General features: G+C 27.4%; 1 protein-coding gene across 1 annotated transcript; it reads left to right on the top strand.

Moving 5' to 3' along the window:
• The first annotated feature begins 492 nt into the window (after positions 1-492).
• LOC145195373 (uncharacterized) lies at positions 493-8,030 on the top strand. The gene is made up of 2 exons (XM_080073203.2): positions 493-1,446; positions 6,858-8,030. Exons 1-2 carry the CDS (start codon positions 1,258-1,260, stop codon positions 7,317-7,319), a joined length of 651 nt encoding a protein of 216 aa, XP_079929329.2. The 5' UTR covers positions 493-1,257; the 3' UTR covers positions 7,320-8,030.
• The last annotated feature ends 4,736 nt before the right edge of the window (positions 8,031-12,766 follow it).

The following is a 12,766-nucleotide window of genomic DNA, read 5'->3' as shown; positions in this document are numbered from 1 at the left end:
GTTTTAATATAACTTTACACAGTGGTGAAAGTAAAATATGCGCGAAAGAGGCCATCCCTTTCCACTTTCTCCTGCGCTCTGACTCACAAAAATGAAATTTCAAAAAAATCGATTGTACGCAAAAATTGATTTTTTTGGCATTACCGTACTGTAATGCCATATCGAATCAAACAATAATCGAATAAAACAATATATTTTGATATCCTTTAATTGCGTTCTCTTTCAACGATTAAATATGTTTAAAATTTACAGCAATAAGATAATTTTTTCTATTTTTTTCTAAAAGCTTTTTAGAAGTTATCAAATTCTACTGAGAGAACGATAAAAAAAACCAAGAAACTAATGGATCTACTATCTTAACTATCTGTATTTCTTTTGTCTATATTAAACGGTAAAAGTAAATTTCTCTCTTATAAATGTTAGAAGCTTTCAAGCTTGTCACCACTTCTTGTTTTGTTTTTCAAATTGAACTATTCAGCAGTTGAATTATTTATCTTACAACTATTGCTTCTCAAGTGAATTTCAGTAGTTGGGAGGTTTTTTTTTTTTTTTTTTTTTTTTTTATAAAAATGGTATATATGACCTGATATCTATGTAAAAAAATGTTTTTTAAGTTTGAAAGATTTTAACTTTAATGAAATTTTTTGATAGTTATAACTTTATAAATAATATAGTTTTTATGATCCATATTAATTTGTTCCATGTTAATTCATATTATTCCACTATAAGAAACTGTATGAATGTTTCAATTAATTTATTAAACATGAATATATGCATTTATGTTGTTAGATATGCATGTAGTTAAGTTTAGTGTCATGTAACCATAACCCCCATATATACTATTGTAAATAGTGTTTCAAATTATTTTACAAGTTGTGAGAGTTAGAGTTTGGGCTAAACTTAGAATAAGTTTAGAACTAAAGTTTAGATTAAGTCAAATATTAACTTTGATCATTTCAAAATAAAAGTTAACTTAACCCTTATGTGTTTAGCAACAAAAATTTATATTTGTTGCTAAACACATATAAATTTTTTTGCTTTATACATACATACATACATACATACATACATACATACATACATACATACATACATACATACATACATACATACATACATACATACATACATGCATGCATGCATACATACATACATACATACATACATACAGACAGACAGACAGACAGACGGATAGGCAGACATTCATACATCTAAATATTTTTTTAAAGCTTATGTTAGGCTAAAATAACATGAAAAATGGAGCATAATAATTTAACTAGTATTGCTTGTGCTCGACCAGTTATATATGCAGAAGGTTTGTTTGTCTCATGTTATTTGTGCCAGGGTAAATTTATGCCTGAAGAAGGTTTGAATCAGCAAGATTTGTGGAGCATTTTGAATGGAGAGTTTTTAAAAGCTGGTTCGGATCTTGTGGAAGACTTTGCTGTAAGTAAAAGTTTTTTTTTTCATAAATATCTGATTTAACAGGGTGCAACATTCAACACTTCTGTTTTAATTATTTTTTAATTTGTGTTTTAAGTATATTCTGAAATTTAAATAGTAATAATTTACCTTTTTTTTTCTTTTTAAAAAATTATGTAAAAGCAAGGCTTAACTCAAACTTAAGACTTTTTATGAGATTTAAGAATTAGAAAAAAAAAGTTACATCAGCAGTACTCTAAAAGCTTGCAAAAAGTTTTTGGAAAGCAAACTAAAATTATATGATCATGAATTACAAAGTGCTTTAGCATTAATAATACATTTTACTTTGCTTAACAAAGTAATTGTCATATAATGCTAATAAATAACTCTTAGAAAATATTTTTTTAAAAAGATCTTAATCTAAAAAGTCTAACACTCTTCTGTTTCTAAGTGTGAGCTTTGATGATTAAGGCTGTATTAATTTTATTTTCATGATTCTATCAGCAGGCATACTAGTTAATTGAAATAAACAGGATCATTTCAACTAGACCTTTTGCCTACACAGCTTTCACAGTCTAATCATGGATGAAGATAAAAGAAACTTCCCAGTTACTTGGGGAAAAGTGCAAATAATTTGTAAAGGTCCACAAATTTTATAGATATTTTAAACCAAGACCTATAAATTACTTGGAATGGTGTAGCACTATCTAGTTAGATCAATGCATAAGTTACAAAAAAACTTGTAGGATTTTTTTAAATACTAATTTTGTTTATTTTTTATGGAAAAGCCACTTTAAAACCAACAATTTAGTCTAATTAAATCTTAAAGTTATAATTATTTTATTTAAAATAAGGTATCAAATTTGTATATTATCATAAATGAAATAATTATAATTTTAGGATTTAATCTTTTTTCGAGTTTAACTGACCTATGCATTTACAATTTTTGCTGTATTATAACAAAATAACTAAATAAATCAACCAATTAAGATATACTATACTGTGAATAAGTTTTAACCCACCATAGTTTTATAATTATTTTTGATTTTATCGTAAAAATATGAAGGACTTATGAAGTAAAAAAAAATCAGATTTATAGACATACACTACCGCTCATGGAAGTTAGGACAATGGTGATTTTTTTCAAAAAACAATATTTGTATGTAATTACGTTATAGCATTTTTGATTTATATTAAGAAAAAATGATATTTTTTATACATTTTGAATAAAAAATATATTATTAGTCAGTTTTATGTAATAAAAAATTACAAAAACCATTATAATAATTAAATTTTCTTTTCGTCAAAAAGACCACCCTTTGATTTAATAACTGCTTTAACTATTCTCAGCATTCTTTCAATTGATTTTCTAATTGTTTCTTTCTGAATATTAATTCATTCCTGTTCTATAATGTTCCATAAATGAGATTTTCATGTTGGGCATACAGTTCTAGTTTTTCTATCCAGTTCATCCCATAGTAATTCAATGGGGTTGAGGTCTGGGCTTATGGGAGGCAAGGTCATTACACTTAATACATTTTCACCTTTTTTTTATTTAAATAATTTCTACATATGGTTTTCGTAGATATGGTTTTCGTAGATATGGTTTTCGGAAAGCAACACGACCATGCAAGTTAGTTTTTTGCAACCTTCATTTGATTGTACTAGCAGAAACATTTTTTTCTTGATCACAATTGAAAATAGCTGTTTTTTGTGGAGCAGTTAACATTCGATTAAGTTTACTGATAACTTTTATACGACATTCATCAGTTTTTGTTGTTATGCGAGAAGGACCCGGACGATTTATGTCTTCCAAACTTCCAGATTCTTGATATCGACGAATTGTATAGCTAACTGTTGATTTACTCAGATTTAACTCTTCAGCTATTTTTCTAACTGTATAGTCTTCTTGAAGCAAAGTGAGTATTGCTGCCCTTTTTTCTACACTTATTGGCTTACCTTTAGGCATATTTTTTTCAATATTTTGAATTTACACTCAAAAAAAAAATTTAATTATACCTTTGAACTTCTGCAATTGAAATTTTTAAAACAACAACACAAAATACACAAAATATCTGCATATAAAAACACAGTAAACAATAGAAATACTTGTTAAATGACAAACTTAAAAGATTTGAATTGATAATGTAAAATACAGGTTCATACGTGAATTTAATATGTTTCTGGGTTCTCTGTTTATTAATTTAAAATTTTTTTACTTTTTTACTGACTTTTACTTGCGTGTACAATATATGTTATTTTAATGTATTTACATTAAAATAACATAATTTAGAATTTTTTTATACAAATTTTATTTAACTTGATTTATTTTTATATAAACATAAATTTTACTAATATAAGTTAATAATTTTATAACGTTATTACATTCTAATATTGTTCTTTTGAAAAAATATTTTTTGTCCTAACTTCCATGAACGGCAGTGTATATTACAAACAAAAATATCAAAAGAAATAATTTAATAAATTATGATACAAAAAGAAAAAAACAATAGTTTGTATGTCCACCCTTTTGTATTGATCACAGAATCAAATCTCCTGGGAATTGGTTCGTATAAATTGGTAATGAAATTTTGTGGAATATTGGCCCACTCTCTTTTTAATAGTCAGAAACATTCTTCAATATTTTTGGGGTTATATTCAACCTTCTTTTTATCAAAATATTCCCAAAAATGTTCAATAATGTTCAAATCTGGACTTTGAGGAGGGCAGTTCATTACTTTGAGAACTCCCTCCTCACATATGTCCTATAAATATTTTTTGGCCACTTGGGAACAATGTTTGGGATCATTTTCTTGCTGTAGAATGAAATTATTACCAATTAGTCTCATTCCAGATGGTGTTGCATGATATTTTAAAATTTCTATATATTGTTCTTATGTCAGTTTGCCATCAATTCTGATTAAATCACCTACTCCAGATGATGAAATACAACCCTAAACTAAAACAGACCCTCCCCCATGCTTGATTGTTCGATGTAGACAATCAGGGCGTTGAGCCTCTCCAACCCTTCTTCTTACATACTGTCATCTTCTGCTACCGAACAATTCAAATTTTGATTCATCTGTGTATATTACACGGTTTAACATTTTTTGAGTCCAATTATAATGCTGTTTTGCATATTTAAATCTTTTTCCTTTATTGCCACAATGTTTTAAAGGCTTTCAAACTGCAACACACCTCTTAACCCAGTTTTTAGTAAATGTCAACGAATGCAAGATGAGGAAACATTTGTCCCAGTTGCAGCCTGAATGTCTTGGGCTAGTTTACTGGAGGTTTTTTTCTGATTTCGTAGAGACACTTTTTTAAAATACTTTTTGTCATGTTTTGTGAGCTTTGAAGATCCACTTTGAGTTTTATCCTCAAGAGATCCCGTGTTTTTAAATTTTTTATAATTTCTGTAATGGCTGTCCTTGAATATTTTTTTTTGGACAATTTATTGTTGAGAATAACCTTCTTTATGAAGCACGATAATTTTTTACATTCCAGTAGTGGAATTTTACCCATTTTAGCACTTTAAAGCAATAAACATAATACAAGAGGAAAATAACTTAAATTAGAAAAAGTTTTGCTCTTAGAAAAACAAAAAATGATATTAAACACACAGTATCTATGAAATATCTTTGTAAACTGTACTATCATCTAATATGAAGCCTTCACAGCAATAAATAAACAAAAAAGCAAAAGCAAACTAAAAGCAAACAAGATGATACGAATTGGGTTCAGATCAGCATATAATAAAAATAAACATGTTAGATATCTAAATACAAAAATCTATTCAAAATTTTGATAAATATTGCTTTTGTTTATTAAATTAGTGCTTAGTAATGTTTGATGTTAGTAGTTATTTTATATAAAAAAAATAATCGGAAGCTATTATTCAAAATATGTTAAAAAAAGATGAGTTTTAATAAGTGGACTAAAACTTATTCACAGTATTGTATGTACATAATCAGCAAATAACTTTAATTCTCCAAAATTTGAATGAATGTTGTTTAAACTTTAAAATGAGTTTGTAATCACACAGGTTTGAATAAAGAATTATAATAGTTTTATCAATATGATTAATATTTTTATCTTCTGACAAAGTTAATGACAACTTAGGTTGTCTATCATTGCATTGTAAATTAAAATTTTGCAAACACAAACTTAAATTTAAAAAATTGAAGATTTTTTTCCCTTGTGCATCACAGTTATTCTTTTCTTAGCCTTCAAGATTGAATGGTTCTACTGCCCTTGATTGGATTTCTCCTTCATTATCATTTGCAACATATAGCAAAATATTAGCAGATAAATATTTTGCTTATCTACCAATACTTCAACAGGGCCATTAATGTGTTTGATTGTCATGAGGTAACTGTTAGCATTAGGCGATAAAAGCCTGAGATGGTTTTATATTTCATACCAGAACTGGAAACACTCTAAGCCCTTGTTGAGAATGGAACTTTCTCAAGACCTTCTTTAAGTTGGTTAGTATTGGGGTAATTTTCTTAAATAATCCCTGGAAGTTCATCTGCTTAGGCTTTCTTAAACAATCTATAGGGGTAATTAAATAATAGGAATAATTAAATAATCTATAGGGATAATTAAATAATAGGGATAGTTAAATAATCTATAGGGATAGTTAAATAATCTATAGGGATAGTTAAATAATCTATAGGGATAGTTAAATAATCTATAGGGATAGTTAAATAATCTATAGGGATAATTAAATAATAGGGATAGTTAAATAATCTATAGGGATAGTTAAATAATCTATAGGGATAATTAAGTAATCTATAAGGATAATTTAATAATCAATTGGGAAATATCATATACCCTTTGTTTGCAATATTTTTCCCTTTGTTTGCAAAATGTTTTTTAAATTCGGTATAAACCAGATAACCCTTTGTGCTACCAGTTATATATTTAATGGTGGCCTTTAACTTTGAACAATATACACTAGGTGTGTTGTAAGATACACCAGTTGTGTTATAAGAATCTTCCCCTTGTTTAAAATGTTTAACAAATCCTCTGGTGTTGTCTTAGAATTTTTAGAAATTGAATATAATATTCTGCTAGCTTTACCAAGTGTGGTTTAAAATTTCCTAAGAATTATTTCATTGATAACTTAAATGATTAAGCTGTTCAAATTACAACTTTAAATATTTTAAATATTTTTTACTATCAATTTGTTAAGTAGCATTTAAAATGGTATGTATACTTTTTTATAAATTAAAATTATCTAAGTGTTTGTGTATGAAACTTTATGTAATGCATTAATGTTTTATACAGAATAGATATTCAGATATTTATCTTGTATGAAGCATCAATGCATTGTATGTTATTCATCCTTTATAAAGCATTATTTGCTGCACATGCTTAATTCTCACCGAAATATATTATTTTGCTAACATTATCACTGTTCATTTTTTCAGTTGAAAAACAAGCTCAAAACGTTGGCTACAGAAAAATCAGACACTTATGAACTAGAAGATTTTATGTCACAGAATTCACGCCGCTCTTCAAGGGAAAAAAATTTAAATGATAATGAGAGAGTTAATCACGATACTGTTTGTAATGTGCATATTTCGTTATCTAACAACCAGATTCAGTTCTTTGGTTTAGAAGATTCTTTAAAATCATCTGAAAAAGAAGCAGAAATGCGTAAGACTTTTGAAAAGCAAGTTCATTGGATAATGGGAGAAGGAGAAGAATTTGTCACAATGGAGTGCTTTACCCACTATACAGATGCCCTTATTTTACTTGATGTATTAAAGAGATACAACGTCCCGTCTGTTGTTAGTTTTTTGGCTAGGAGAGATGAGCCTATTGCTGTAACTTTTAGTAAGATTAAAATAGATTTGGATTGTCTTATGTTTTGTTTGTTTCAGGCATAGTTTATGGTTTAAGTAATAAAGATATACGTTCTTTCTCAGAGTAAAGAAATTTTTAATCATATTTATAACGTTACAAACGTGTGTCTAATATAAGTGATTTTATATTTAAAATTTATCTGCATACAAAGAATTTAAGTTTAGTCATAAACTTTTTTTGTTATTGTAAAGTTCGAATGAAACATTTCGAGGTTGTTTTTTTTAAACAAGTCTTACCATTTGCATTTTTGTCTCTAAATTATTGGTGTGTCATTAAATATGTATATAAAAGAATTTTTTTTTTCTATATCTGTGGCTTTCCTTTTGCGTCTGCACAAGAATAGGTAATTTTCAATTAGAATTGTTAAAGTAATTTATTAAACTGTTTCATTAAAAGTTGAAAATCAGAATGCTTACTCAAATTTCGTGAAGAACTTTTGCCAACCGTTATCTGAAGATATTTTCTGTTTATTTTTTATTTTTTAATATTATGAGTCTCATATTTCCTTTGTATTGTAAATATAAATGGTCCTGTAAGTTGTATGAACTTTATTAAATTTTGCGAAGATGGGGAATTTCATTTTTTATAAAAAGTTTCAACTTTCCTGAAACGATTTTTCCATAACTGTGTTTTGTGGCTGTGGAATGTTTTAAAGTTTATTTAGAATTCAATCTTTCGGTTGCAGTGTAAATTTTACTTCTGGTATTTTTTAAATTCTAAACTATATTTCATAATGCGCCTTTGGAATTCATTTCTTACCTCGAAATTGTTATTTCCATTTCTTTCCAAAAAATAGTACTTTTTTTTTTTTTCAGATTGGTTATGTCGACAGTTTTATAGTTAGTTTAAAATATGAATATATTTTGTGACTGTTCCAGTTAAAGTCTTCAAAATCTGCTAATTTTCTTATAAAAAAAAAAACAAACTATTTTTAAATATTAAAGCAAAGTAAAAAATAATAAAAGTTAAATATAAACATATTTCCCATAATTTAAAATGTATTTAGCGCTTGAAAGATTAAAATAAGACATTTAAAAAGGCTATTATTTTGCGCGCGCGCAAAATAATAGCCTTTTTAAATGTCTTATTTTAATCTTTCAAGCGCTTTAAATGTCTTATTTTAATCTTAAATATTTTTGAATTGGTAATTTTGTAATTTCCTGAAAATTATTTCAAGTTTTTAAAAACATAACTTTATTGTCAAATTTAATATTTTTCATAAGCAAATTTACTTGCAATCTAAAGAAAACATATCTAAAGTAACCATTGGTCATAAAGTAACCATAACACGATGGTATGAAGAATTTCAATCATAATATTTTCCTCTCTATATTAATGATATTGGTGACAGGTATATATGAAACATCACTTGTAAAACGCTTCAAGGCTTCGGGCTATGAGAAATTAAAACCTTTAAAACTTTTTGTTGAAAAATTCCGATAACAAAAACTCTGACAAAATTTGAGTGACGTAGACTTGAATAAACGGAAGGGAATCGAATTCAAAAATCTTCACAAAAAAATGAAGCTAGTTTTTTTGTATTTAACCTAATTCCACGTGTCACTCCATGCTTTCTATAATCTAATATCGAATTGCAGGATTTCTTGTTTGTTTTTTTTTTCCTATCAAAGCCTTGCTTTTTTCCTATTAAATCCTTTATTCAAAATCTTTGTGAAGATGAATTTCATATTTTTATGTACACATTTTGGAATTCAATTACAACAATAGTTGTACTAACTTCTTAAAAATTTTTAGAAGCAGGTTTCATTAAATAAATGGTATCGTTTATTATACCTTTAATATACTTGATAAAAATTTTTAGAATCAGGTGTTTTCATTAAATAAATGGTATCGTTTATTATACCTTTAATATACTTGATAAAAATTTTTCAAACCCCGAAAATATTTAGATATTAAGTAATATAAGATTTAAAAACTTTTTAGAAAATTCAAAAGCAGGAAATCCTATAACTGTTTTAAAGTTATGTGAAAAACAGCGAACTGGTAGCAAACCAATCGCTGATAGTTGACTTCAAACAAACCAATCAACCAAAAGTTCGTGTTTATAAGAATTTTACAAAAAATATCATTGCAATTAGTGATTCACTAACACAACAAAACTTTTTCTCAGTCATTTAAAGTGCAACCCAGCAGATGCATTTAAAGTGCAACCCAGCAGATGCATTTAAAGTGCAACCCAGCAGATGCAATTTGCTGAGTCTATGAACACTTTATTATTAGAAGAGTAAAAAGGTACTCTGTGAAAGCATCTATCAAGATATATAAATCTTTTAAAGCATATTTCGGCAAATCGAGCATAAAGACAAGCCCTGGGCACCTCATTTCACGTATGAAGTTCTTGAAATGAGTTGATTAATAAAGTTAGGGAGCATCCTTAGATAAGTGTTTTGTTTTATAGAATTTTCAACAATTTAACACAATTTAAGATTTTTAAACATTAGAAATTGTAATTCAACATATTCTCATTTCTGTTAGGTATAGTTCAAGAATAATACATTGCTTATGACTGTAAAAATTTTCTACTAGATACCTCTCACTTCCTCTTTCTTTCTTACATCATCTTTGAATTCTACAGGTCCACCAAAGTAAATTGACTCGGCCCTTATTATCCTCCTTAATCCATTTTTTAGAAGAAAAAAAAGCATTCGCATCTGAGCTAATAGCTTCAATACAAGATGACCTAAGTCTAAGAGGCAATAATTGCTTCAACGAAATTACAAAATGAAATCATTTCCATAGCGCACCAAGGGCATTTGCTTTAAGACCGAAGAACTAGGCCCAACAAACGTTTATTTCTTCAAATGAATTCCACACTCAAAGCGGAGAGCTCCAGAGTTTTAAAAAATTCTTGTATAAACTTATTGCTCACGTCGCACAGTGACTCAAAACAGCAAAAAAAATGGTAATAAACCCCTCACAACTTTTCTATAAATTAAGTGCCCTTTTTTAAAAAATATTAAATTGCAATAATTTTTTATTTCAAAAGTATAAATAATTGTTTCATAAAACTTTTATTTTATATTTTATAGTTAAAAGAAGTAAAAAAATTTGATATTATTTTCAAAGAAATCTGAAAAAAGTGAGATTTTTATTTAACTAAAAAAGAGTATTTTTAATCTAAATAAAAGTGTATATTTATTTTGAAGATAATCTTTTGGCTCTATATATTTCAAATTTACTCAAAAGAAAAATAAAAGTCTGATTTTTTTGTTTAAATTTAAAGACTTTTCTAAAAAAAAGGTAGCAAGTAATTGTATTTTTTTGGTTTATATATCAACTAAAAAAATGTTCCACCGAGTTCCAAAAATATATACATTTTTTCTAGTTAATTAACATTTCTACTTTTAAATTATAAAGGGATTACTGCGGTCTCCTGCGGTATTGGAAGTTATTAAAGAAATACAAATGCTGATAAAAACTTAAAAACCTTGTTTTCCGCCATTTTTGATAGTATTTATTATTTGATAAGTACAACATGTTTGAAAAAGCGTAACTGAACAACTTTAGAATTTCCTGTAACATAAAGTTACTTAGTAATATAGTGTTATTACAGGATGTAAAAATGTGACAATTGTTAAAGCCAGTTTATGATCATTATATTTATCCTACTTTGCACAATATTTTCGTGGAAAAATTGAAATACTATCCTGAGAATATACATTTTTCTAAAATTTCTGCAAAGTGTACTCTTCAAAGCATGTTAGATAACACTGTGAGTAGAATAACTGAAATGATTGATATGCCTAATTGTGGTTAAGGTAACGAAATATTTGGAGTTTTATATGGAAAGATTGGTTTTGATGGAGCATCAAGCCAAAGTATTTATAAACAGAAATACTTTGAGACAAGCATCACAAGTATAGAACTTAAGAGTGAAGAAATTCTTTTTAGTACAGTTTTTGTGTCTTTATTGCTCAAAGTAGAAGATGGCGAAATTTGGAAAAATCCTTTAAGTTGTCCTTTAAGAAGTCCTTTAAGTTGTCACTTTTGTAGACCTCTTCATCTACAATATAAAAAAGAGAGTCCAATTTTATCCAGAGAAGAAAAATCAGATCTAAAGAATCAAATAAATACCTTGAAGACGTTTTGCAAAGTTTTTGATATTGCAGGAAGAAAGGTGACCTTTAATATCAGCTATAGAGTTGATCTTACTATATTTGATAATAAAGTAGTTAACGCACTTACAGAGAAAAATCCACTCAATCCTGCAATGTTTGCAATGCTAAACCCAACGAAATGAACAATATTGATTTATTAAACGCAAAAACTGAGAATGAGTCAGCCTTGGGGCTTGGAATTTCAGCTTTGGATTGCTGGATAAAATGCTTGGAATTTGTTCTTCATTTGAGTTACAAAATTGAAATTAAAAAGTATAAGCCAAAAACAATAAAGGAAAAATTATCTGTAGACTTAAAAAAAAAGAGATTCAGGTACTCTTCAGAGAACGGTTAAGCTTATATGTTGACATGCCTAAAACTGGGTCTGGAAATACCAATGACGGCAATACTGCCAGACGAGCATTTAAAAATAGTAAAGTTTTTTCTGAAATTACTAAAGTTGATTGTTATATAATTTAAAGATTGCATAATATTCTCATAACCATATCTTGTGGATATTCTATTAATATCAATGAATTAGATTTATACTGCACTGAAACAGCTAAACTTAAAGTGAGTTTGTACGACTGGCATGTTATGCCTCCCACTGTACATAAACTGCTGCTTCATAGTTCTTCCGTATGATGTAAATTACCTTTTCCAATTGGGGTATATTCGGAAGATGCACTGGAGAGCTTAAATAAACAGATAAGAAATTCTAGACTTAAGCACATGGCAAAAATATCAAGGTTAAACACAATGATGAATCAGATGCACTACCTTCTAGTAAGATCAGATCCAAAAGTATCAAGCATATCTTTTAGAAAACATAAGAGCTATCGAGGAAAACCGTTACCAGATGAAGTTACTAAATTAATTGTAATGTAAATTATAAAATGAATGTAATAAAATACAGTTTTTTTTTCTCTATGTATCAACCTCCTTTAATAACCATTTTTATAAAAATATCTAGTAGAGTAATATATCAAGATAATGTGTTTGTCTTGAAGATTCTAAAACTTGAGAAAAAATTTTTTTTGTACGCGTATAGTCACCTTAAACGCGCGTTGAAGCCACGCATATAATAAAAATTTATTAACAAATTTGAAATCTTTGACCCAAAAATTATTATTTTGATAACATTATTAATTTACGATTTATGTCAAATTTTATTTAATTTTTACCGTTTTTTGATCGTTCTGAGTCACTGTGCGTCGAGTGCAAGGATTTATTTAACTAAAATATCTCGCGCTTAATTAACATTTAATCGAAAGGTATGTTTAATCGACCACTTTTTCAATCCAATAAAAAAATGTCCTGCTAGATATTAATATTTTATTAAAAACTTGAGT

This window comes from Hydra viridissima, unplaced genomic scaffold, assembly GCF_058129835.1.
Source record: "Hydra viridissima isolate aposymbiotic clone 2 unplaced genomic scaffold, HvirCarnegie_v1 scaffold_13, whole genome shotgun sequence".
In the NCBI taxonomy this organism is placed as follows: Eukaryota; Metazoa; Cnidaria; class Hydrozoa; order Anthoathecata; family Hydridae; genus Hydra; species Hydra viridissima.
Note: the sequence above shows the minus strand (reverse complement) of the source record. Positions and strands in the feature narration are given on the sequence as shown.